This window comes from Zosterops lateralis, assembly GCF_965231275.1.
Source record: "Zosterops lateralis genome assembly, chromosome: 37".
Taxonomy (NCBI): domain Eukaryota; kingdom Metazoa; phylum Chordata; class Aves; order Passeriformes; family Zosteropidae; genus Zosterops; species Zosterops lateralis.
Genome location: NC_139797.1, coordinates 664,300 through 690,803, shown reverse-complemented (window position 1 = coordinate 690,803; position 26,504 = coordinate 664,300). Strand labels below are relative to the sequence as shown.

At 47.0% G+C, this 26,504-nt stretch overlaps 1 protein-coding gene across 1 annotated transcript in view; it reads left to right on the top strand.

The window, feature by feature from the left end:
- Window positions 1–939: 939 nt before the first annotated feature.
- PPFIA3 (PTPRF interacting protein alpha 3) overlaps window positions 940–26,504 on the top strand; it is a gene marked incomplete at both ends in the record, with an annotated part of 46,054 nt that continues 20,489 nt past the window's right edge. The window contains 15 exons of the mRNA XM_083882127.1: window positions 940–1,170; window positions 2,581–2,682; window positions 4,096–4,260; window positions 4,933–5,007; window positions 6,133–6,207; window positions 6,747–6,779; window positions 7,331–7,570; window positions 8,192–8,338; window positions 9,359–9,493; window positions 10,653–10,736; window positions 10,846–10,977; window positions 13,030–13,092; window positions 15,584–15,663; window positions 17,500–17,620; window positions 19,287–19,465. Coding sequence (XP_083738253.1) covers window positions 940–1,170; window positions 2,581–2,682; window positions 4,096–4,260; window positions 4,933–5,007; window positions 6,133–6,207; window positions 6,747–6,779; window positions 7,331–7,570; window positions 8,192–8,338; window positions 9,359–9,493; window positions 10,653–10,736; window positions 10,846–10,977; window positions 13,030–13,092; window positions 15,584–15,663; window positions 17,500–17,620; window positions 19,287–19,465 — 1,862 coding nt within the window. The remainder of the gene's footprint in view (window positions 1,171–2,580; window positions 2,683–4,095; window positions 4,261–4,932; window positions 5,008–6,132; window positions 6,208–6,746; window positions 6,780–7,330; window positions 7,571–8,191; window positions 8,339–9,358; window positions 9,494–10,652; window positions 10,737–10,845; window positions 10,978–13,029; window positions 13,093–15,583; window positions 15,664–17,499; window positions 17,621–19,286; window positions 19,466–26,504) is intronic.

Sequence of the window (26,504 nt, the reverse complement as noted above, 5' to 3'; positions counted from 1 at the left end):
TATGTTACAGGTGTGTGCCCAGGTGTGTCCAAGTGTATCCAGGTGTGCTCAGGTGTGTTCAGGTGGTCACAGGTGTGTCCAGGTGTGTTACAGGTGTGCATCCAGGTGTATCCAGGTGGTCACAGGTGCGCCCAGGTGCGTCAGGATGATGTGCCAGGTGCTGCCCACCATCAGGCAGGATCCCCAGATCATCCAGGCCTGGATCAGCTACTGACATCAATCTCATTCTATATTCCCCCAGGTGTCTCCAGGTGTCTCCAGGTGCACCCAGGTGCGTCAGGATGATGTGCCAGGTGCTGCCCACCATCAGTGCGGACCCCTAGAGTAGCTCAGGACCCCCAAAATGGGTCAGGACCCCCAAAATTGTTCAGTACTGGATCACCCCACATTGTAATGCTATCCCTTTCCCCCCCAGGTGCACCCAGGTGTCTCCAGGTGCGCCCAGGTGCGCCAGGATGATGTGGGAGATGCTGCCCACCATCAGCCAGGACCCTCAGGATGGCTCAGGACCCCCAGAACATCCAGGGCTGGATCACCTATTGATTCCAATCCCATTCTTTTTTCCCCCAGGTGCGCCCAGGTGCGCCCAGGTGCGCCAGGATGATGTGCCAGGTGCTGCCCACCATCAGTGAGGACCCCCAGAGTAGCTCAGGACCCCCAGGGTGGCTCAGGACCCCCAGATCATCCAGGCCTGGATCCGCTACTGACGTCAATCCCATTCTATATCCCTCCAGGTGTCTCCAGGTGTCTCCAGGTGCGCCCAGGTGTGCCCAGGTGTGTCAGGATGATGTGCCAGGTGCTGCCCACCATCAGCGAGGACCCTCAGGATGACTCAGGACCCCCAGAACACCCAAGGTTGGATCACCTATTGATACCAATCCCTTTCCATGTTCCTTCAGGTGAACCCAGGTGCGCCCAGGTGCGCCCAGGTGCGCCAGGATGATGTGCGAGGTGCTGCCCACCATCAGCGAGGACCCCCGGCGGGGCTCGGGCCCCCCGGAGGAGCCGGGGCTGGAGCAGCTGATGGTGCAGATGCTGCGGGAGCGCGAGCGGCTGCTGGAGACGCTGCGGGACACGCAGGAGGGGCTGGCCACGGCTCACCTGCGCCTGCGGGACCTGGCCCACGAGAGGGACCTGCTGCAGAGGCAGCTCAACAGCGCCCTGCCGCAGGTGAGGGGGTAAACCAGGTGTGGTATGGCTGGGGAGGGGCTGGGGAGGGGTTAAACCAGGTGTGGATCACTTGGGGAGGGGTTAAATCAGGTGTGGAGGGGCTGGGGAGGGGTTAAACCAGGTGTGGTGTGGCAGAGGTGGGGTTAAACCAGGTGTGGTGTGGCTGGGGAGGGGCTGGGGAGGGGGTAAACCAGGTGTGGTGTGGCAGAGGAGGGGTTAAACCAGGTGTGGTGTGGCTATGGAGGGGTTAGACCAGGTGTGGAGGGGGTAAACCAGGTGTGGAGGGGCTCGGGAGGGGTTAGACCAGGTGTGGATCACTTGGGGAGGGGTTAAATCAGGTGTGGAGGGGTCAGACCAGGTGTAGAGTGTCAGGGGAAGGGTTAAACCAGGTGTGGAGGGGTTAAACCAGGTGTGGAGGAGTTAAACCAGAGTTGAAGGGGTTAGACCAGGTTTGGATGGGTTAAACCAGGTGTGGAGCAGCAGAGGAGGGGTTAAACCAGGTGTGGTGTGGCAGGAGAAGGGTTAAACCAGGTGTGGATGGGTTAAACCAGGTGTGGAGCGGCTGTGGATGGTTTAAACCAGGTGTGGTACAGCAGGGGAAGGGTTAAACCAGGTGTGGCACCGCTCAGGGGCGGGGTTAACCTGGGTGTGGTCAGGGAGGGGCAGGGAAAGGGGTTGGGCAGGTGAGCACAGGTGAGGTGTGACCAGGTGTGAAGGCCGTGGTCTATGAAAGGGGCGTGGTTAAAGGGGGTGTGGTCAGAGTGGGCGGGGTTAAGGGGAGAATGAACAGAACAGGTGAGCACAGCTCAGGTGTGACCAGGTGTGGAAAATTTTTGGGGCGTGGCCAATGAGGGGGGTGGGGCTAAACTGGGCGTGGTCAGGGCCAGGTGTGAGGGGTGTGGCCAAAGTGGGCGTGGTCAATATATGGGTGTGGTCAGCACAGGGGGCGGGGTCACAGTGGGATTGTGGTGGCGCTAAGGGGGCGTGGCTTGTTTGAGGGCGTGGCTCACCTGTCCCCTTGTGTCCCCTCATGTCCCCTCATGTGTCCCCTGTCCCTGTGTCCCTCCATGCTTGTGTCCCCATGTCCCCATGACCCCAATGACCACAATGTCCCCAATGTCCCCAATGTCCTCGTGTCCCCAATGACCCAAATGTCTCCAATGTCCCCATGACCCCAATGACCCCAACGACCCCAATGTCCCCACTGTCCCCACTGTCCCCCCTGTCCCCAATGTCCCCAATGTCTCCCTGTCCCTGCTGTCCCCGCTGTCCCCAATCCCCCCAATCCCCCCACTGTCCTCAATGTCCCCAATGTCCCCAATGTCCCCAATGTCCCCAACATCCCTGATGTCCCCGATGTCCCCACTGTCCCCACTGTCCCCAATCCCCCCAATGTCCCCAATGTCCCAGGAGCTGGCGGCGCTGACCAAGGAGCTGAACCTGTGCCGGGAGCAGCTCCTGGAGCGCGAGGAGGAGATCGCCGAGCTCAAGGCCGAGCGCAACAACACCCGGGTGAGCACCTGAAACACCTGAGGGGCACCTGTGTGTCACCTGTGTCACCTGTGTGTCACCTCTGTGTCACCTGGGGGGCACCTGTGCCACCTGAGCATCGCCTGAGTGTCACCTCTGTGTCACTTCGGGGGCACCTGTGTGTCACTTGTGTGGTACCTGGTGCACCTGTCACCTGAGTGTCACCTGAGTGTCACCTGAGTGTCACCTATGTGTCACCTGAGTGTCACCTGTGTCACCTGTGTCACCTGGGGGGCACCTGTGTGTCACCTGTGTGTCACTTGTCACCTGGGGGGCACCTGTATGTCACCTGTGTCACCTGTGTGTCACCTGTTACCTGTGTGTCACCTGAGTGTCACCTGTGTGTCACCTGTGTCACCTGAGCATCACCTGAGTGTCACCTGAGTGTCATCTCTGTGTCACCTGGGGGGCACCTGAGGGGCACCTGAGTGTCACCTGTGTGTCACCTGTTACCTGTGTGTCACCTGTCACCTGGGGGGCACCTGAGGGGCACCTGTCCCCATGTGTTATCTGTCACTTGAGTGTCACCTGTGTGTCACCTGAGTGTCACCTAGGATACCTGTGTGGCACCTGTGTGGCACCTGCCACCTGGCATGTGACACTTGGCACCTGGTGTCCCCAATGTCCCCAATGTCCCGAATATCCCCCAAATGTCCCCAAATGTCTCCAATGTCCCCAATGTCCCCAATGTCCCCAATGTCCCCACTAATGTCCCCAGTGTCCCCAGTGTCCCCACTGTCCCCAATGTCCCCAATGTCCCCAATGTCCCCACTGTCCCCACTAATGTCCCCAATGTCCCCAATGTCCCCACTGTCCCCACTGTCCCCAATGTCCCCACTGTCCCCAATGTCCCCAATGTCCCCCAATGTCCCCAATGTCCCTGCTGTCCCCAGTGTCCCCAAATGTCCCCAATGTCCCCAATGCCCCTAACACCTCCAATGTCCCCAATGTCCCCAATGTCCCCAATGTCCCCCAATGTCCCCAATACCCCCCAATGTCCCCAATGTCCCCAGTGTCCCCAATGCCCCCAATGCCCCTAACACCTCCAATGTCCCCAATGTCCCCACTGTCCCCAATGTCCCCAAATGTCCCCAATGTGTCCCCAGCTGCTGCTGGAGCACCTGGAGCACCTGGTGTCGCGGCACGAGCGGTCACTCCGGATGACCGTGGTCACTGTCCCCAATGTCCCCAATGTCCCCAATGTCCCCAATGCCCCTAACACCTCCAATGTCCCCAATGTCCCCAATGTCCCCAATGTCCCCCAATGTCCCCAATACCCCCCAATGTCCCCAATGTCCCCAGTGTCCCCAATGCCCCCAATGCCCCTAACACCTCCAATGTCCCCAATGTCCCCACTGTCCCCAATGTCCCCAAATGTCCCCAATGTGTCCCCAGCTGCTGCTGGAGCACCTGGAGCACCTGGTGTCGCGGCACGAGCGGTCACTGCGGATGACCGTGGTCAAGCGCCAGGCCCAGTCCCCGGCCGGGGTCTCCTCCGAGGTCGAGGTGCTCAAGGCCCTCAAGTCCCTCTTCGAGCACCACAAGGCCCTCGATGAGAAGGTTTGGGGGGTCCCTGGGGGGTTTTGGGGGGTCCTGGGGGGGTCCTGGGTGGTTTTGGGGGGGATTTTGGGGGGTTTCAGGGTGACCTGGTGGCACCTGGTGGGACCCAAAGGGGACTCGGGAGGGTCCTGGGGTGACCTGGGGGGTCTTGGAGAGGTCCCTGAAGGGTTTTTGGGGGGTCCCTGAGGGGTCTTGGGGGGTCCCCAGGGAGTTTTGGGGAGTCCTGGGTGGTTTGGGGGGATTTTGGGGGGTTTCAGGGTGACCTGGTGGCACCTGAAGGTCCCAGGTGGGACCTGGTGGCACCTGGTGGGACTCAGGAGGGTCCCTGGGGTGACCTGGGGGGTCTTGGGGACTCCTGGGGGGGTCTCAGGGGCTTCTGGAGTGACCTGGTGACACCTGGTCACACCTGGTGACCTTCAAGGGTGTCCTGAGTGTCCCTGGGGTGTCCCCAAGGGTTCCTGGGGTGTCCCCAAGGAGTCTCAGGGGGATTTTGAGGTGACACGGGTGGCCCTGGGGACATCCCTGGGGTGGCTCTGGTGTCCCCCCGGTGTCCCCTCAGTGTCACCTGTGTGTCCCCCCAGGTGCGGGAGCGGCTGCGGGTGGCCCTGGGGACATTCCTGGGGGGGTTCTGATGTCACCTGGGTGTCACCTGTGTGTCCCCTGTCCCCCCAGGTGCGGGAGCGGCTGCGGGTGGCCCTGGAGCGCGTGGCCGTGCTGGAGGAGGAGCTGGAGGTGTCCAACCAGGAGGTGACAGCCAGGGGACACCTGGGGACACCTGGGGGGGTGGCACCGGGGTGGGTGACACCCGAGGGTGGGTGACACCTGTGGCACCCTTTGGAGGGTGACATTGTGTCCCTGTCCCCTGGGGGTGACACCTGTCCCCTGTCCCCTGTGTGCTCTGAGAGGTGACACCTGTCCCCAGGGGTGACACCTGTCCCTGTCCCCGTCCCCAGGGATGACACTGTCCCCTATGGTGACACTGTCCCTGTCCCCATGTCCCCACAGTCCCTGTCCCTGCGGGAACAGCTGTCCCTGTCCCTGTGGTGACACTGTCCCCATGTCCCCACAGTCCCTTTCCCTGAGGGAACAGCTGTCCCCAGGGGTGACACTGTCCCTGTCCCTGTCCCTATGGTGACACTGTCCCTGTCCCCGTGTCCCCACAGTCGCTGTCCCTGTGGGAACAGCTGTCCCTGTCCCTGTCCCTGTGGTGACACTGTCCCTGTCCCCAGGGGTGACACTGTCCCTGTCCCCAGGGGTGACACTGTCCCCTATGGTGACACTGTCCCCATGTCCCCACAGTCCCTGTCCCTGAGGGAACAGCTGTCCCTGTCCCTGTCCCCAGGGGTGACACTGTCCCTGTCCCCTGTCCCTGTCCCCAGGGGTGACACTGTCCCCATGTCCCCACAGTCCCTGTCCCTGTGGTGACACTGTCCCTGTCCCCAGGGGTGACACTGTCCCCATGTCCCCACAGTCCCTGTCCCTGTGGTGACACTGTCCCTGTCCCCAGGGGTGACACTGTCCCTGTCCCCAGGGGTGACACTGTCCCCATGTCCCCACAGTCCCTGTCCCTGCGGGAACAGCTGTCCCTGTCCCTGTCCCCAGAGGTGACACTGTCCCTGTCCCCAGGGGTGACACTGTCCCCGTCCCCAGGGGTGACACTGTCCCCATGTCCCCACAGTCCCTGTCCCTGAGGGAACAGCTGTCCCTGTCCCTGTCCCCAGGGGTGACACTGTCCCTGTCCCTATGGTGACACTGTCTCCATGTCCCCACAGTCGCTGTCCCTGCGGGAACAGCTGTCCCTGTCCCCAGGGGTGACACTGTCCCTGTCCCCTGTCCCTGTCCCCAGGGGTGACACTGTCCCTGTCCCCACAGTCGCTGTCCCTGCGGGAACAGCTGTCCCGGCGCCGCTCGGGCCTGGAGGACACGGCCACCGACGGGGACAGCGCGGTACGGGGACAATGGGGACAATGGGGACAACGGGGGGACAATGGGGGGACACTGAGGGGACACTGAGAGGACACTGAGGGGACAGTGAGGGGACACTGAGGGGACACTGAGGGGACACTGAGGGGACACTGAGTGGACAGTGGGGACAATGAGTGGACAGTGAGGGGACAATGGGAGGACACTGAGGGGACATTGAGGGGACATCAGGGGACAGTGGGGGGTCATGGGGTCACTGGGAGGGTCATGGGGTCAGAGGTTATGGGGTCAAGGGCGGTCACAGAGGTCACCTCAGGGGGACCAAAGGTCATGGGGTCAGTGGGGTCAGTGGGGTCAGTGGGGTCAGTGGGGTCAGTGGGGTCAGAGGGGTCAATGGGCTCAGGGGGCTCAGTGGGGTCAGTGGGGTCACTGTGGTCAGTGGTCAGTGGTCAGTGGTCAGCGGTCACTCGCCCCCAGGCCAGCCCCGAGCGGCGGCGGGAGGCCGAGCTGGAGGCGTCCCTGGGCCGGCAGTGACATTGGGGTCACAGTGACTTTGGGGTCAGGGTTTATGGGGCTCACTGTGGTCAATGGTCACTGTGGTCACTGGTCAGTGGGGTCAATGGTCAGTGGTCAGTGGTCACTCGCCCCCAGGCCAGCCCGGAGCGCCGGCGGGAGGCCGAGCTGGAGGCGTCCCTGGGCCGGCAGTGACATTGGGGTCAGGGGTCAGTGGGTTCAATGGGGTCAATGGGCTCAGGGGGCTCAGTGGGGTCAGTGGGGTCACTGTGGTCAATGGTCAGTGGGGTCACTGTGGTCAGTGGTCAGTGGTCAGTGGTCAGTGGTCACTCGCCCCCAGGCCAGCCCGGAACGCCGGCGGGAGGCCGAGCTGGAGGCGTCCCTGGGCCGGCAGTGACATTGGGGTCACAGTGACATTGGGGTCAGGGTTTATGGGGCTCAGTGGGGTCAATGGTCAGTGGGGCCAATGGTCAGTGGTCAGTGGGGTCAGTGGTCAGTGGTCAGTGGTCACTCGCCCCCAGGCCAGCCCCGAGCGCCGGCGGGAGGCCGAGCTGGAGGCGTCGCTGGGCCGGCAGTGACATTGGGGTCACAGTGACTTTGGGGTCAAGGTTTATGGGGCTCAGTGGGGTCACAGTGGATCAATGGTCAGTGTGGTCAGTGGTCAGTGGTCAGTGGTCAGTGGTCAGCGGTCACTCGCCCCCAGGCCAGCCCCGAGCGCCGGCGGGAGGCCGAGCTGGAGGCGTCGCTGGGCCGGCAGCGCGTGGCCGCCCTGTGCCGGCAGCTGGGGCGGCTGCAGGACGAGGCCAGCGCGGCCCAGAGGGAACTGGCCCGGGCACACGAGGCCGGGGCGAAGCTCCAGAGGGACCTCAAGGAGGTGAGAACGGGGAAAATGGGGGAAAATGGGGAAAAATGGGAAAAAAAATGGGAAAAAATGGGAAAAAATGGGAAAAAATGGCTTTAAAATGGGGAAAACTGGAAAAAAACGGCATCAAACTGGGAGGGTTTAACCCAAACTGGGAGGGAATGGCTGTCCCAATGTCCCCAATGTCCCAAATGTCCCCAACATCCCCGATGTCCCCAATGCCTTTGATGTCCCCAAATGTCCCTGATATCCCTGATGTCCCCAAATGTCCCCAACACCCCAAATATCCCCAATGTCCCCAGTGTCCCCAATGTCCCCAATGTCCCCAATGTCCCCAATGTCCCCAACATCTCCACTGTCCCCAGTGTCCCCAATGTCCCCAGTGTCCCTGATGTCCCCAACGACCCCAATGTCCCCAATGCCTTTGATGTCCCCAAATGTCCCCAAATGTCCCCACTGTCCCTGACGTCCCCAGTGTTCCCAATGTCCCCCAATGACCCCAACATCCCCAAATGTCCCCAATCTCCCCAATGTCCCCAGTGTCCCCCACTGTCCCCACTGTCCCCAATGTCCCCACTGTCCCCAATGTCCCCAATGTCCCCAGTGTCCCCCAATGTCCCCTGTGTGTGGCAGGCGCTGGCGCAGCGGGAGGACATGGAGGAGCGGATCACGACGCTGGAGCGGCGCTACCTGAGCGCCCAACGCGAGGCCACGTCCCTGCACGACGCCAACGACCGCCTGGAGAACGAGCTGGCCAGCAAGGAGTCCCTGTACAGACAGGTGACACACCTGGGGACACACCTGGGACACCTGGGGACACCTGGGGACACCTGGGGACACACCTGGGGACACACCTGTGATAGAGGGGACACACCTGGGGACACACCTGGGACACCTGGGGACACCTGGGCACACCTGGGGACACACCTGGGGACACACCTGGGGACACACCTGGGACACACCTGGGGACACCTGGGGACACCTGGGGACACACCTGGGACACACCTGGGGACACCTGGGGACACCTGGGGACACACCTGGGACACACCTGGGCACACCTGAGGACACACCAATTGACGTCCCCTCCACACCCCCTGTCCCCTGATGTCCCCATGTCCCCACATCCACACCCGCCCATCCTTGTCCCCACTGTCCCCAATGTCCCCAATGTCCCCGATGTCCCCGATGTCCCCAATGTCCCCAATGTCCCCAATGTCCCCGATGTCCCCAGTGTCCCCAGTGTCCCCAGAGTGAGGAGGAGTTGCAGGAGTGGCTGGAGAACTCCTGATGTCCCCAATGTCCCCCAATACCCCAAATGTCCCCAATCCCCTGAATCCCCGATGTCCCCAATGTCCCCAATGTCCCCAATGCCCCCAATCCCCCCGATGCCCCCAATGTCCCCGATGTCCCCAATTGTCCCCTGTGTCCCAACTGTCCCCAGAGCGAGGAGAAGGGCCGGCAGCTGCAGGAGTGGCTGGAGGATGCCTGATGTCCCCAATGTCCCCAATGTCCCCGATGTCCCCAATGTCCCCAATGTCCCCCGTGTCCCCAATGTCCCCAATCCCCCGAATCCCCTCGATGTCCCCAATCCCCCCGATGTCCCCAATGTCCCCCGTGTCCCCAGAGCGAGGAGAAGGGCCGGCAGCTGCAGGAGTGGCTGGAGGACGTTTCATGTCCCCAATGTCCCCAACACCCTCAATGTCCCCAATGTCCCCACTGTCCCCAGTGTCCCCAATCCCCTGAATCCCCCCAATGTCCCCAGTGTCCCCAATTGTCCCCCGTGTCCCCAACTGTCCCCAGAGCGAGGAGAAGGGCCGGCAGCTGCAGGAGTGGCTGGAGGACGCCAAGGCCAAGCTCCAGCTGACGCTGCAAAAGGCCGAGACGCTGCCCGAGATCGAGGCCCAGCTGGCACAGAGGGTGGCTGCCCTCACCAAGGTGGGGCTGGGGGCGGCCTGGGGGGTTTGGGGGGTCCTGAAGGGGTCTGGGGGATTTAGGGGGAGTTTTTGGGGGTCTCGAGAGGGATTTGGGGGAGTTTGGGAGGGTTTGGGGCGGTCTTAAGGGGGATTTGAGGGAATTTGGGGGGTATTTGGGGGGGTTTTGGGGGTCCTGGGGGGGATTTGGGGGGTCTTGAGGGGGTCCTGGGGGGGATTTGGGGGGTCTTGGGGGGGATTTGGGGGGTCCTGGGGGGATATGGGGGGTCCTGGGGGGGTTTTGTGGGGTCCTGAGAGGGATTTGGGGGGTCCTGGGAGGGATTTGGGGGGTTCTGACAAGGATTTAGGAGGGTCTTAAAGGGGATTTGAGGGGATTTGGGGGAGTTTTTGGGGGGTCTTAAGGGGGATTTGGGGGAGTTTGGGGGGATTTGGGGGGTCCTGGGAGAGGTTTGGGGGAGTTTTGGGGGAGTTTTGGGGGAATTTGGGGGGTCCTGGGGAGGATTTGGGGGGTCTTGAGGGGGTCCTGAGGAGTTCTGGGGGGGTTAGGGGGTCTTAAGGGGGATTTAAGGGAATTTGGGGGAATTTGGGGAGAATTTGGGGGGTCCCTGGGGGGTTTGGGGGGTCCTGAGAGGGATTTGGGGGGTCTTGAGGGGGATTTGAGGGAATTTGGGGGGTCTTGGGAGGCATTTGGGGGAGTTTGGGGGAGTTTGTGTCCATCTATCCCAATGTCCCCAGTGTCCCCACTGTCCCCAATGTCCCCAGTGTCCCCAATGTCCCCACTGTCCCCAATGTCCCCACTGTCCCCAATGTCCCCAAATGTCCCCACTGTCCCCACTGTCCCCACTGTCCCCAATGTCCCCGATGTCCCCACTGTCCCCAATGTCCCCACTGTCCCCAGTGTCCCCACTGTCCCCACTGTCCCCACTGTCCCCACTGTCCCCAATGTCCCCGATGTCCCCACTGTCCCCAATGTCCCCACTGTCCCCAGTGTCCCCAATGTCCCCAATGTCCCCAATGTCCCCACTGTCCCCCATGTCCCCAGTGTCCCCTGTGTCCCCACTGTCCCCAATGTCCCCACTGTCCCCAGTGTCCCCAGTGTCCCCAGTGTCCCCAATGTCCCCCAATGTCCCCAGTGTCCCCATTAATGTCCCCGCTGTCCCCAGGCCGAGGAGCGTCACGGGAATTTCGAGGAGCGGCTCCGGCAGCTCGAGGCCCAACTGCAGGAGAAGAACCAGGAGCTGCAGAGGGTGGGACCCCCCAATGTCCCCAAATGTCACCAAATGTCACCAAATGTCCTAAAATGTCCTAAATTTTATTGAATTTTGATTTAAACTTTGGATTTTTTTATTTTCCCAGGCCAGACAAAGAGAGAAAATGAACGACGAGCACAACAAGAGACTCTCGGAGACCGTGGACAGACTCCTGAGCGAGAGCAACGAGAGGCTCCAGCTGCACCTCAAGGAGAGGATGGGCGCCCTCGAGGAGAAGGTTTGGGGGTCCTGGAATTTGGGGAGGGGTCTCTGAAAAATTTGGGGGGATTTTGGGGGGTTTTGGGGGGATTTTGGGGGATTTTGGGGGTTTTTGAGGAATTTTGGGGGGATTTTCGGGGAGTTTTTGGGGTCTGGGAAGGCTCCAGTTCCACCCAGAGGAAGGTGGAGGAGAAATTTGGGGGTCTCCAAAATTGGGGAGGGGTCTCTGAAATTGGGGAGGGGTCTCTGAAAAAATTGGGGGAATTTTGGAGGATTTTTGGGGGATTTTGGGGGGATTTAGGGGGAGTTTGGGGGTCCAGTTGCAGCTCAAGGAGAGGATGGGAGCCCTGGAGGAGAAGGTTTGGGGGTCCTGGAATTTGGGGAGGGGTCCCTGAAAAATCTGGGGGGTCCTGGGAGAAATTTGGGAGAAATTTGGGGGATTTTTGGGGGAAATTTGGGGAATTTTGGGGGAAGTTTGGGGGTCCCAGGGGGAGTTTTGGGGGGATTTGGGGGGTCCAGTTCCACCTCAAGGAGAGGATGGGGAAGGTGGAGGAGAAATTTGGGGGTCCCTGAATTTGGGGAGGGGTCTCTGAAAAATTTGGGGGAATTTTGGGGGGATTTGGGGAAATTTTGGGGGAATTTTGGGGATTTTTGGGGGATTTTGGAGAGTTTTTGGGGGTCTGAAATGGTTCAGGTTCAACCTCAAGGAGAGGATGGGGGCCCTGGAGGAGAAATTTGGGGGTCCCCAAAATTGGGGAGGGGTCTCTGAAATTTGGGGAGGGGTCCCTGAAAAATTTGGGGGGTCCTGGGAAAAAATTGGGGGAAATTTTGGGGGGATTTTGGGGGAGTTTTTGGGGTCTGGGAAGGCTCCAGTTCCACCCAGAGGAAGGTGGAGGAGAAATTTGGGGGTCTCCAAAATTGGGGAGGGGTCTCTGAAATTTGGGGAGGGGTCTCTGAAAAAAATTGGGGGGTCCTGGGAGAAATTTGGGGGAATTTTGGGTGGAATTTGGGGGATTTTGGGAGGATTTCGAGGCAATTTTTTTTATAAATTGTTTGATTTTTTGGGGGGATTTTTTGGGGATTTTTTTGGGGATTTTTTTGGGGATTTTTTTTGGAATTATTTTGATTTTTTTTATTATTTTTAGGTGGTTTGGGATTTCTTTTTTTTTTTTTGAGATTTATTTTAATTTTTTTTTTCTTTGTTTGGGGGTTTTTGGGTCATTTTTTTGATTTTTTTTTTTTTTTAGGAGTTTTTTGAGGAGATTTTTGGGGATTTTTTGGGGTTTTTTGGGGGGGATTTTTTGGGGTTTTTTTGGGTTTTTTTTCGGGATTTTTTGGGGTTTTTTTGGGTTTTATTTCGGGATTTTTTTGGGGATTTTTGGGGGGTTTTTTGGGGTTTTTTTGGGGTTTTTTTCGGGATTTTTTGGGGTTTTTTGGGGTTTTTTGGGGGGTTTTTTGGGGGTTTTTGGGGGATTTTTTTGGGTTTTTTTGGGGTTTTTTTGGATTTTTTGGGGTTTTTTTGGAGATTTTTTTGGGGATTTTTGGGGTTTTTTTGGAGGTTTTTTAGGAGATTTTTTGGGTTTTTTTGGGGATTTTTTTGGGGTTTTTTGGGGTTTTTTTCGGGATTTTTTGGGGTTTTTTGGGGTTTTTTTGGATTTTTTGGGTTTTTTTTGGGGTTTTTTGGGGTTTTTTTCGGGATTTTTTGGGGTTTTTTGGGGTTTTTTTGGATTTTTTGGGGTTTTTTTGGGGTTTTTTGGGGTTTTTTGGGGGGGATTTTTTGGAGATTTTTTTGGGTTTTTTGGGGGTTTTTTTGGGGGTTTTTTTTGGGGTTTTTTTGGGGTTTTTTTCGGGATTTTTTGGGGGTTTTTTTGGGGGGTTTTTTTTGGATTTTTTTGGGGTTTTTTTGGGTTTTTTTGGAGATTTTTTTGGGGTTTTTTTCGGGATTTTTTGGGTTTTTTTGGGGTTTTTTTCGGGATTTTTGGGAGGGACTTTTGGTTTTTTTGGGGGGGATTTTTGGGGGGATTTTTGGGGGGTTTTTTTTGGGATTTTCTCATTTTTTTCTCTCCCCCAGAACTCTCTGAGTGAGGAAATCGCCAACATGAAGAAAATGCAGGACGAGCTGCTGCTCAACAAGGTCAGGGGGGGAATTTTTGGGGGAATTTTGGGGGATTTTGGTAAATTTGGGGGGCATTTTTTTCAATATTTTTAAATTTTTTATTTTTAAATTTTTTAGGATTTTTTTGGAATTTTTTGGAATTTTTTTTGGGATTTTTTGGATTTTTTTTGGAATTTTTTTGGAATTTTTTTGGAATTTTTGGGGATTTTTTTTGAATTTTTGGGGGATTTTTTTGGGGATTTTTTTGAGATTTTTTTGGGATTTTTGGGGATTTTTTTGGAATTTTTTGGGATTTTTTTGGGGATTTTTTTGAGATTTTTTTTGGAATTTTTTTGGATTTTTTTTTTTAATTTTTGGGGATTTTTTTGGAATTTTTGGGGGATTTTTTTTTTATTTTTTGGGGGGATTTTTTTGAGATTTTTTTGGAATTTTTGGGGATTTTTTTGGAATTTTTTGGGATTTTTTTGGGGATTTTTTTGAGATTTTTTTTGGGATTTTTGGGGATATTTTTGGAATTTTTTGGAATTTTTTTTTGGAATTTTTTTTGGGGTTTTTTGAGATTTTTTGGATTTTTTTGGGGAGATTTTTTGGATTTTTTTTTGATTTTTTTGAGATTTTTTGGAGATTTTTTGGATTTTTTGGGAGATTTTTTGGGGATTTTTTTGGGATTTTTTTGGGATTTTTTTGGAATTTTTTTGGAATTTTTGGAGATTTTTTTGGAATTTTTGGGGGATTTTTTTTTATTTTTTGGGGGGATTTTTTTGAGATTTTTTTGGAATTTTTGGGGATTTTTTTGGGGATTTTTTTGAGATTTTTTTGAGATTTTTTTGGGATTTTTGGGGATATTTTTGGAATTTTTTGGAATTTTTTTTTTGGAAATTTTTTGGGATTTTTTTTTGGGATTTTTTTTTGATTTTTTTGAGATTTTTTTGCTTTTTTTTGATTTTTGGGGATTTTTTTGGTTTTTTTTGATTTTTGGGGGATTTTTTGGGATTTTTTTTTGAATTTTTGGGGATTTTTTTGGAATTTATTTGGAATTTTTTGGAAATTTTTTTGGAATTTTTTTGGAATTTTTTTGGATTTTTTTGGAATTTTTTTTGCAATTTTTTTTTTAATTTTTGGGGATTTTTTTGGGATTTTTCGGGATTTTTTTGGAATTTTTTTTGGAATTTTTTGGGGATTTTTTTGGAAGTTTTTGGAATTTTTTTTTTTGGAAATTTTTTGGGGGTATTTTGGAATTTTTTGGGGATTTTTTTGAGATTTTTGAGGTTTTTTGGAATTTTTCTGGATTTTTTGAGATGTTTTTGGGATTTTTTTTTATTTTGGGGGGATTTTTTGGGATTTTTTTTGAGATTTTTTTGGATTTTTTTTGAGATTTTTTGGGGAATTTTTTTTGAATTTATTTGGAAATTTTTTGGGATTTTTTTGGAATTTTTTGCAATTTTTTTGGATTTTTTTGGGGATTCTTTGGGATTTTTTAAAGTTTTTTTTGGTTTTTTTTTTTGGAATTTATTTGGAATTTTTTTGATTTTTTTTTTTGAAATTTTTTTTGATTTTTTTTTGCATATTTTTGAAATTTTTTGGAATTTTTTGGAAATTTTTTTGAATTTTTTTGGATTTTTTTGGATTTTTTTGGATTTTTTTTGGATTTTTTTGCTTTTTTTGGAATTTTTTGGGATTTTTTTGGAAATTTTTTTTGGAATTTTTTGGAATTTTTTTGGAATTTTTTTGGAATTTTTTGGGAACTTTTTTGGAATTTTTTGGAATTTTTTTGGAATTTTTTTGGAATTTTTTGGGATTTTTTTGGATTTTTTTGAGATTTTTTTGATTTTTTTTTTGATTTTTAAGTAATTTTTTCAGATTTTTTGGGGGGTATTTTTAAACTTTTTTAAAATAATTTGGGGGATTTTTTTATCCAGATTTTTAAAAATTTTTGAGGGGATTTTTTTTGATTTTTTTTTTAAATTTTTTTTTTGGTGTATTTTTGATTTTTTTAAATTTCTTTTTTTTGGGGGGGGGGATTTTTTTCAATATTTTATTAATTTTTATTTTAATTTTTTTAGGATTTTTTGGGGATTTTTTGAGGATTTTTTGGGGATTTTTTGGGGATTTTTTTGGAATTTGTTTGGAATTTTTGGGGGATTTTTTGGGATTTTTTTTTATTTTATTTTTTAATAATTTTGGGGGGATTTTTTGGGGAATTTTTTTGGGGGGGGGATTTTTTTTTTTCTTTATTTTTTTGGGATTTTTTTTGGAATTTTTTGAGGAATTTTTTTGAGATTTTTGGGGGATTTTTTTGGAATTTTTTTGTGATTTTTTTTTGAGGATTTTTGGGGAATTTTTTTTGGTTTTTTTAATTTTTTTGGGGGATTTTGGGGTTTTTTGGGGGATTTTTTTGTTGTTTTTTGAGGATTTTTGAGGATTTTTTGGGGGATTTTTGGGATAAATTTGTGATTTTTTTCCCAAAATCTCAAGAATTTGCCCCAAAATTGTGATTTTTCCCCTCCAGGAGCAGCTTTTGGCAGAAATGGAGCGAATGCAGCTCGAGCTCGACCAGCTCAGGGGCCGCCCCGGAGCTTCTTATTCCAGGTAAAAACACCCAAAAAAACCCCCAAAATAACCCAAAAAATTTTTAAAAAACCCCAAAAAATAATTTAAAAAAAAAAAATCAACACCGCCCCAAAAAATCCCAAAAAATTCCCCAAAAAAACAAAAAAAAACAAACCCCAAAATAAAAAAAAATTCAAATAATCCCCAAAAAACCTGAAAAAAACCCAAAAAAATAATAAAAAAAACCCCCCAAAACAAATTAAAAAAACCAAAAAAATCCCCCCAAAAAATCCCAAAAAAAACCAAAAAAATTCCAAAAAAAATCCCCAAAATAAAAAAAAAATCCCAAAAAATCCAAAAAAATCCAAAAAAAATTCCTCAAAAAAACCTCAAAACCCCCAAATTAAAAAAAAAAAAAAACAACCAAAAAAGAAATAAAATAAAAAATCCCCCCCAAAAATCCCCAAAAAACCCAAAAAAACCCCAAAAATTAAAAAAAAAAAAAATCCCCCAAAAAATCCCTCAAAAAATCCCAAAAAAACCCTCCCAAAACCCCCAAAAATTAAAAAAAAAAAAAAACACAAAAAAATTTCCCCAAATTAAAAAAAAAACCCCAAAAAATAAATTAAAAAAACCACCGAAAAATCCCAAAAAAATCCCAAAAAAAGCCCCCAAACCCCACCCCCCCCCAAAAAAAAAAAAATCCCAAAAAAAACCCCAAAAATCCCAAAATCTCCCCAAAAATTTTCACAAATCCCCCCAGGACCCCCAAATTTCACCCCCAGGACCCCCAAATCCCCCCCAAAATGCCCCAATTCCCCCCAAATCCCCCCAAATCCCCCCTGAATTTGCCCCAGGACCCCCAAATTTGCCCCAAATCCCCCTCTCAGGGGTCCCTGGGGGTCTTTTCCCCCAATTTTTGCCCCCCCAGGTCCCTCCCGGGCAGCGCCCTGGAGCTCCCAAATCCCCCCGGGACCCCCCAAATCCCCCCCAAATCCCCCCAAATCCCCCCCAAATCCCCCCAAAATCCCCCAGGACCCCCAAAATCCCCTAAAATCCCCCCCAAATCCCCCCCAAATCCCCCCAAATCCCCCCCAAAATCTCCCCAAATCCCCCCCAAAATCTCCCCAAATCCCCCCAGGACCCCCCAAAATCTCCCCAAATCCCCCCAAAACCCCCCAAAATCCCCCCCAAATCCCCCCAAATCCCCCCAAAATCCCCCCAAATCCCCCCAAATCCCCCCCAAATCCCCCCAAAATCCCCCCAAATCCCCCCAAAATCCCCCCAAAATCCCCCCAGAACCCCCCAAAATCCCCCCCAAATCCCCCCAAATCCCCCCAAATCCCCCAAATCCCCCCAAAATCCCCCCCAAATCCCCCCCAAATCCCCCCAGGACCCCCAAAATCCCCCCAAAATCTCCCCAAATCCCCCCAGGACCCTCCAAAATCCCCCCAAATCCCCCCAGGGATGCCCCAAAATCCCCCCAAAAGTCCCCAAATCCCCCCAGAAACCCCCAAATCCCCCCAAAATCCCCCCAGGACCCCCCAAAATCCCCCCCAAATCCCCCCAAAATCCCCCCAAATCCCCCCAAAATCCCCCCAGGACCCCCCAAAATCCCCCCCAAATCCCCCCAAATCCCCCCAAAATCCCCCTCAAATCCCCCCAAATCCCCCCAGGACCCCCAAAATCCCCCCCAAATCCCCCCAAATCCCCCCAGGACCCCCCAAAATCCCCCCAAATCCCCCCAAAATCCCCCCAAAATCCCCCCAAATCCCCCCAGGACCCCTCAAATTTCCCCAAATTTTGCCCCAGGACCCCCAAACCCCCTCTCAGGGGTCCCTGGGGGTCTTTTCCCCCCAATTTTTTCCCCCCCAGGTCCCTCCCGGGCAGTGCCCTGGAGCTCCGGTACCCCCCGGGACCCCCCAAATCCCCCCTGGAGCCCCACGGGCCCCCCCGGAGGGGCAGGAAGGGCCGGTGGGCGCCCCCCAAGGAGGAGGTGAGGGAGATTTTGGGGGGAAAAATTGGGATTTTTAGGGAGATTTGGGGGGATTTTGGGAGGTTTTGGGGGGATTTGGGGGAATTTGGCAGAATTTGGGAGGGGATTTTGGATTTTGGGGGAAATTTGGGGGGAATTTTGGGAGGTTTTGGGTGGATTTGGGGGGATTTTTAGGGATTTTTGGGGATTTGGGGGGATTTTGGGGGGATGTTGGGGGGTTTTGGGGAGATTCGGGGTGATTTGTGGGAATTTGGGGGGATTTGGGGATTTTGGGGATTTTTAGGGAGATTTGGGGGGATTTTGGGGCTCCTGGGAGGGATTTGGGGAGATTTTGGGGGGGATTTGGGAGGGGATTTTGGATTTTGGGGGGATTTGGGGAGGTCAGGGAGTCCTGAGGGGATTTTGGGGAGATTTGGGGGGATTTGGGGGTCCTGGGGGGGATTTGGGGAATATTTAGGTGGATTTGGGGGAATTTGGGGGATTTTTGGGGGGATTTGGGGAGATTTGGGGAGGAATTGGGGAGATTTGGGGGGATTTGGGGGCAGTCAGGGGGTCCTGGGAGGATTTTGGGGGGATTTGGGGGCTTTGGGGGATTTTGGGGGGATTTTGGGAGATTTTTTGGAAGATTTGGGGGTTTTTTGGGGGGAGAGAATTGGGGATTTTTAGGGAGATTTGGGGGGATTTTGGGGGGATTTGGGGGGAATTGGGGGGATTTGGGGGGATTTTGGGGGATTTTGGGGCTCCTGGGAGGGATTTGGGGAAGTTTGAGGGGGATTTGGGGAGATTTGGGAGGTTTTTGGGGGGGATTTTGGGGAGATTTGGGGAGATTTTGGGGGGATTGGGGGGGGATTGGGGGGTTTTCGGGGGATTTTGGGAGGTTTTGGGGGAAATTTGGAGAAATTGGGGGGGTTGGGGGGTTTGGGGGGGGCAAAATTCGCAGATTTTGGGGCAAACTTTTGATGAATTTGGGGTGAAATTTTGGGAATTTTCGGGGCAGAATTTTTGGGATTTTTGGGTCCAGAAGTCGCATATTTTGGGGTGAAATTTTGGGTGCTTTGGGCTGTAATTTTGGGAATTTTGAGGGCACAGAATTACCACGTTTTGATCTTAATTTTTGCTGGTTTTGAGCTGGAATTCTGAACCTTTTAGGATGACAAATCCTCCCATAAATCCCCCCCATAATTTCACCCCTCAAAAACCCCCCAATTCCCCCCTCACAATTCCCACAATTCCACTCAAAAAACCCCAATTTTTTTTAAATTTTATTTAATTTTTTAAATTTTATTTTAATTTTTAATTTTTTTAAAAATTTATTTTATTTTTTTTAATTTTAAAATTTTTTCTTAAATTTTTTTAAAATTTTTCATTTATTTTAATGTATTTTATTTTTTTTAATTTGTTTTTAATTTTTTAAAATTTTTTTCAATTTTTTTAAAATTGTTTTTTTAAAAAAACTGTCAAAACTTGTTTTAATTTTTTCCTTTTTTTTTTTTTAAATTTCATTTTTGACTTTTTTAAAAATGATTTTTAAATTTATTTTAATTTATTTTAATTTATTTATTTTATTTTTAAAATTTTTTAAATTATTTTTTTATATTATTATTTTTTTCAATTTTTTTTTTTTTTTTAAATTTTTATTTTAAATATTTTAATTTAAATTAATTTAAATATTATTTTTTTTTATTCCCAGGAGTGGGAGCCTCCCCCGTCGGGCTCGGACTCGGAGGATTCCCGGGGGGTCCCGGGGGGGGTCCCGGGGCCGCCCTCCCCGGGGGGACAGACGGACGTGCAGACCCTGGCCGTGATGCTGCAGGAGCAGCTCGAGGCCATCAACAAGGAGATCAAGTCAGTGAAAAACAAAAAAAATCCAAGATTACTCAAAAAAACCCAAAATTCTGTGATTTTACCCCAAAAATTCGGTGATTTTACCCCAAAAAATGGTGATTTTACCCCAAAATTCAGTGATTTTCCATCAAAATTTGGTGATTTTTCCATTAAAATTCAGTAATTTTCTGTCAAAATTCAGAGATTTTCCATCAAAATTCGGATTTCCGCCAAAATTCAGGGATTTTCTATGAAAATTTGGTGATTTTACCCCAAAATTTGGGGATTTTCCATCAAAATTTGTTGATTTTCCATTAAAATTCAGAGATTTTCTTCAAAAATTCAATATTTTTCCAATCAAAATTCAGATTTATCCAAAATTCAGAGATTTTTCCATCGAAATTCAGAGATTTTTCCCCAAAATTCAATAATTTTCTGTCAAAATTCAGTAATTTTCCCCAAAATTCAAAGATTTTCCATCAAAATCCCCCAAATTCCCCCCAGAACTCTCAAACCCCCAAATCCAGCGATTTTCCCCCAAAACTTGGTGATTTTACCCCAAAATTCGGTGATTTTCCATCAAAATTCAGAGATTTTCCATCAAAATCCCCCCAAAACTCTCAAATGCCCAAAATTCAGGGATTTTCCCCCAGTTTCCCCCCCAGGAGCAGCTCGAGGCACCAACGAGGAGATCAAGTCAGTGAAAAACAAAAAAAAAATTAAATTTGGGGAGATAAAAATATGGGATTGTTCAAAACTCCCAAAAATTCTGTGATTTTACCCCAAAATTTGGGGATTATCCATCAAAATTTGGTGATTTTTCGATCAAAATTCAATAATTTTCCATTAAAATTCAGTAATTTTCTCAAAAAATTCAGGGTTTTTCCATCAAAATTCAGATTTACCCAAAATTCGGTGATTTTACCCCAAAATTTGGTGATTTTTCCATCGAAATTCCAAGATTTTCCATCTAAATTCAGTAATTTTCCATCTAAATTCAATAATTTTCCATCAAAATCCAGTAGTTTTCCATCAAAATTCAAAGATTTTCCATTAAAATTCAGATTTCCGCCAAATTTCAGGGATTTTTTTCCATCAAAATTCAGATTTTTCATCAAACTTTGGCAATTTTTCCATCAAAATTCGAAGATTTTTTGTCAAAATTTGGAGATTTTCCCCCCAAAATCCTCCCAAAACTCCCAAAATCCCCCCAAAATTCCCGAATTCATCCCAGAACTCTCAAACCCCCAAAATTCAGGGATTTTCTCCCCAAATTCAGGGATTTTCCCCCAATTTCCCCCCCAGGAGCAGCTCGAGGCATCAACAAGGAGATCAAGTCAGTGAAAAACAAAAAAAAAAAAAAATTTGGGGAGATAAAAATATGGGATTGTTCAAAAATCCCAAAAATTCTGTGATTTTCCCCCAAAATTTGGGGATTTTACCCCAAAATTCGGTGATTTTCCATCAAAATTTGGTGATTTTTCCATTAAAATTCAGTAATTTTCTGTCAAAATTCAATAATTTTCTGTCAAAATTCAGAGATTTTTCATCAAAATTCAGATTTCCACCAAATTTCAGAGTTTTAACCCAAAATTCAGGGATTTTTCATCAAAATTCAGGGATTTTCTATCAAAATTCAGCAATTTTCTCCCAAAATCTGATAATTTTTCCCCAAAATTCAGAGATTTTCCCCCAAAATCCCCCAAGAAACTCCCCAAATTTCCACAAAATTCCCCCAAAATCCCAAAACTCTCAAACCCCCAAAATTTTAATTTTTTTTCTCTTTTTTTCCCCATCCCAGGCTGATCCAGGAGGAGAAAAAATGAGATTTTTTGGGGGGAGAAAATTTGCATAATTTGGGCTAAAAATGTCAGATTTTGACCAAATTTTTTGGGATTTTTTTTGATTTTCAGGATCTTGGGACCCCAAAAATTTTGGAAACTCCCTAAAAATTTAATTATTTTCTGTTTTTTGTCCCAGGCTGATCCAGGAGGAGAAGGAGAGAGAATTTGGGGATATTTTGGGCTAAAAATTTGAGATTTTCATGGAATTTCTTGATGTTTTTTTGGGATTTTTTGGTGTTTTTTGGGTCTAAAATTTTTCGGGACAACCTGGAGAAAAAAAAATGACAAAATTTGGGATTTTTGGGGGGAAATTTTGGGGTAAATTCAGGATATTTTGGGCTAAAAATGTGAGATTTTCATGGAATTGTTGAGGATTTTGATGGAATTTTTTAGGAATTTTGAGGTTTTTGGTCCCAATTTTTTTTGTGACCCCAAAATTTTAATTTTTTTGTCCCATTTTTTCCAGGCTGATCCAGGAGGAGAAAGAGAGAGAATTTGGGGATATTATGGGTTAAAAATGTGGGATTATCACGGAAATTTTGGGGATTTTGACAGAATTTTTTGGGTTTTTTTTGGGTTTTTGGTGCCCAAAATTTTTGAGGACTCCCCAAATTTTTTGGGGGCTGAACCAGGACAAAAAAATTACAAAATTTGGGTTTTTGGGGGGATAATTTGGGATAAATTCAGCATATTTTGGGTTAGAAATGTGGAATTTCAACTGAATTTTTTGGGGATTTTGGAGTTTTTGATGCCCAAAATTTTTGGGGACCCCCCAAAAAATTTAATTTTATTTTTTTGCCTCCCCCAGATTGATCCAGGAGGAAAAAAAAAGGAAATTTTTTGGGGGAAAATTTCACATATTTTGGGTTAAAAATGTCGGATTTTGACCAATTTTTTTTTTATTATTTTTTTTGGGTTTTTTTGGGGGGATTTTTGGACCCCAAAATTTAATTTTTTTTGTATTTTTTGCCCCCAGGCTGATCCAGGAGGAGAAGGAGAGAGAATTTGGGGATATTTTTGGGGATATTTTGGGCTAAAAATGTGAGATTTTCATGGAATTTCTTGGTGGTTTTTTTTTGGGATTTTTTGGTGTTTTTTAGGTCTAAAATTTTTCGGGACCCCCTGGAGAAAAAAAAATGACAAAATTTGGGATTTTTGGGGGAAATTTCGGGGTAAATTCAGGATATTTTGGGCTAAAAACGTGAGATTTTCATGGAATTGTTGAGGATTTTGATGGAATTTTTGAGGAATTTTGAGGTTTTTGGTCCCAATTTTTTTTGTGACCCCAAAGTTTTAATTTTTTTGTCCCATTTTTTCCAGGCTGATCCAGGAGGAGAAAGAGAGAGAATTTGGGGATATTATGGGTTAAAAATGTGGGATTATCACGGAAATTTTGGGGATTTTGACAGAATTTTTTGGGTTTTTTTGGGGGTTTTTGGTGCCCAAAATTTTTGAGGACTCCCCAAATTTTTTTTGGGGGCTGAACCAGGACAAAAAAATTACAAAATTTGGGTTTTTTGGGGGGATAATTTGGGATAAATTCAGCATATTTTGGGTTAGAAATGTGGAATTTCAACTGAATTTTTGGGGGATTTTGGAGTTTTTGATGCCCAAAATTTTTGGGGACCCCCCCAAAAAATTTAATTTTATTTTTTTGCCTCCCCCAGATTGATCCAGGAGGAAAAAAAAAAGGAAATTTTTTGGGGAAAATTTCACATATTTTGGGTTAAAAATGTCGGATTTTGACCAATTTTTTTTTTATTATTTTTTTGGGGTTTTTTTGGGGGATTTTTGGACCCCAAAATTTAATTTTTTTTTGTATTTTTTGCCCCCAGGCTGATCCAGGAGGAGAAGGAGAGAGAATTTGGGGATATTTTTGGGGATAATTTGGGTTAAAAATGTGGGATTTTCATGGAATTTTTTGAGGATTTTGATGGAATTTTTGGGGGGGGGGTTTTGAATTTTGGGTCCCAAATTTTTGATCCATAAGGACAAAAAAAGGAGAATTTTTGGGGACGAAATTTCACATAATTTGGGCTAAAAATGTCGGATTTTCATGGAATTTTTGGGGGATTTTTTTGGGGTTTTTCAGGGGTTTTGGGTCTCAAATTTTTTTTGCGGATCCCCAAAAAATTTAATTTGACTTTTTGCCTCCCCTTCGATAGATTCAAAAGGAGAAAAAAGGAGATTTTTTTTTTTTTTTTTTTTTGATAATTTGGGCTAAAAATTTGGGATTTTGAACCAATTTTTGGGATTTTTTGGGGGTTTTTGGTGCCCAAATTTTTGGGGAACCCCAGAACGACCCAGAACGAGAAAAATGGACAAAAAAAAATGGGTTTTTTTGGATATTTTGGGCTAAAAATGTGCGATTTTGACCAAATTTTTTGGGATTTTTTGTGTTTTTTGGTGGTTTTTTTGTGGATTTGGGACCCCAAAATTTTAATTTTTTTTATCCCATTTATTCCAGGCTGATCCAGGAGGAGAAGGAGAGAGAATTTGGGGATATTTTGGGGATATTTTGGGCTAAAAATTTGAGATTTTCATGGAATTTCTTGGTGGTTTTTTTTTGGGGATTTTTTGGTGTTTTTTGGGTCTAAAATTTTTCGGGACCCCCTGGAGAAAAAAAAATGACAAAATTTGGGATTTTTGGGGGGAAATTTTGGGGTAAATTCAGGATATTTTGGGCTAAAAACGTGAGATTTTCATGGAATTGTTGAGGATTTTGATGGAATTTTTTAGGAATTTTGAGGTTTTTGGTCCCAATTTTTTTTGTGACCCCAAAGTTTTAATTTTTTTGTCCCATTTTTTCCAGGCTGATCCAGGAGGAGAAAGAGAGAGAATTTGGGGATATTATGGGTTAAAAATGTGGGATTATCACGGAAATTTTGGGGATTTTGACAGAATTTTTTGGGTTTTTTTTGGGGTTTTTGGTGCCCAAAATTTTTGAGGACTCCCCAAATTTTTTGGGGGCTGAACCAGGACAAAAAAATTACAAAATTTGGGTTTTTTGGGGGGATAATTTGGGATAAATTCAGCATATTTTGGGTTAGAAATGTGGAATTTCAACTGAATTTTTTGAGGATTTTGGAGTTTTTGATGCCCAAAATTTTTGGGGACCCCCAAAAAATTTAATTTTATTTTTTGCCTCCCCCAGATCGATCCAGGAGGAAAAAAAAAAGAAATTTTTTGGGGAAAATTTCACATATTTTGGGTTAAAAATGTCGGATTTTGACCAATTTTTTTATTATTATTTTTTTGGTTTTTTTGGGGGATTTTTGGACCCCAAAATTTAATTTTTTTTGTATTTTTTGCCCCCAGGCTGATCCAGGAGGAGAAGGAGAGAGAATTTGGGGATATTTTTGGGGATAATTTGGGTTAAAAATGTGGGATTTTCATGGAATTTTTTGAGGATTTTGATGGAATTTTTTTGGGGGGGGTTTTGAATTTTGGGTCCCAAATTTTTGATCCATAAGGACAAAAAAAAGGAGAATTTTTGGGGACGAAATTTCACATAATTTGGGCTAAAAGTGTCGGATTTTCATGGAATTTTTGGGGGATTTTTTTGGGGTTTTTCAGGGGTTTTGGGTCTCAAATTTTTTTTGCGGATCCCCAAAAAATTTAATTTGACTTTTTGCCTCCCCTTCGATAGATTCAAAAGGAGAAAAAAGGAGATTTTTTTTTTTTTTTTTTTTGATAATTTGGGCTAAAAATTTGGGATTTTGAACCAATTTTTGGGATTTTTTTGGGGTTTTTGGTGCCCAAATTTTTGGGGAACCCCAGAACGACCCAGAAGGAGAAAAATGGACAAAAAAAAAATGGGTTTTTTTGGATATTTTGGGCTAAAAATGTGCGATTTTGACCAAATTTTTTGGGATTTTTTTGTGTTTTTTGGTGGGTTTTTTTTGTGGATTTGGGACCCCAAAATTTTAATTTTTTTTATCCCATTTATTCCAGGCTGATCCAGGAGGAGAAGGAGAGAGAATTTGGGGATATTTTTGGGGATATTTTGGGCTAAAAATGTGAGATTTTCATGGAATTTCTTGATTTTTTTTTGGGATTTTTTGGTGTTTTTTAGGTCTAAAATTTTTCGGGACCCCCTGGAGAAAAAAAAATGACAAAATTTGGGATTTTTGGGGGGAAATTTTGGGGTAAATTCAGGATATTTTGGGCTAAAAACCGTGAGATTTTCATGGAATTTTTGAGGATTTTGATGGAATTTTTTAGGAATTTTGAGGTTTTTGGTCCCGATTTTTTTTGTGACCCCAAAGTTTTAATTTTTTTGTCCCATTTTTTCCAGGCTGATCCAGGAGGAGAAAGAGAGAGAATTTGGGGATATTATGGGTTAAAAATGTGGGATTATCACGGAAATTTTGGGGATTTTGACAGAATTTTTTGGGGTTTTTTTGGGTTTTTGGTGCCCAAAATTTTTGAGGACTCCCCAAATTTTTTTTTGGGGCTGAACCAGGACAAAAAAATTACAAAATTTGGGTTTTTTGGGGGGATAATTTGGGATAAATTCAGCATATTTTTGGGTTAGAAATGTGGAATTTCAACTGAATTTTTGGGGGATTTTGGAGTTTTTGATGCCCGAAATTTTTGGGGACCCCCCAAAAAATTTAATTTTATTTTTTTGCCTCCCCCAGATTGATCCAGGAGGAAAAAAAAAAAGGAAATTTTTTGGGGGAAAATTTCACATATTTTGGGTTAAAAATGTCGGATTTTGACCAATTTTTTTTTTATTATTTTTTTGGGGTTTTTTTGGGGGGATTTTTGGACCCCAAAATTTAATTTTTTTTGTATTTTTTGCCCCCAGGCTGATCCAGGAGGAGAAGGAGAGAGAATTTGGGGATATTTTTGGGGATAATTTGGGTTAAAAATGTGGGATTTTCATGGAATTTTTTGAGGATTTTGATGGAATTTTTGGGGGGGGGGTTTTGAATTTTGGGTCCCAAATTTTTGATCCATAAGGACAAAAAAAAGGAGAATTTTTGGGGACGAAATTTCACATAATTTGGGCTAAAAATGTCGGATTTTCATGGAATTTTTGGGGGGATTTTTTGGGGTTTTTCAGGGGTTTTGGGTCTCAAATTTTTTTTGCGGATCCCCAAAAAATTTAATTTGACTTTTTGCCTCCCCTTCGATAGATTCAAAAGGAGAAAAAAAGGAGATTTTTTTTTTTTTTTTTTTGATAATTTGGGCTAAAAATTTGGGATTTT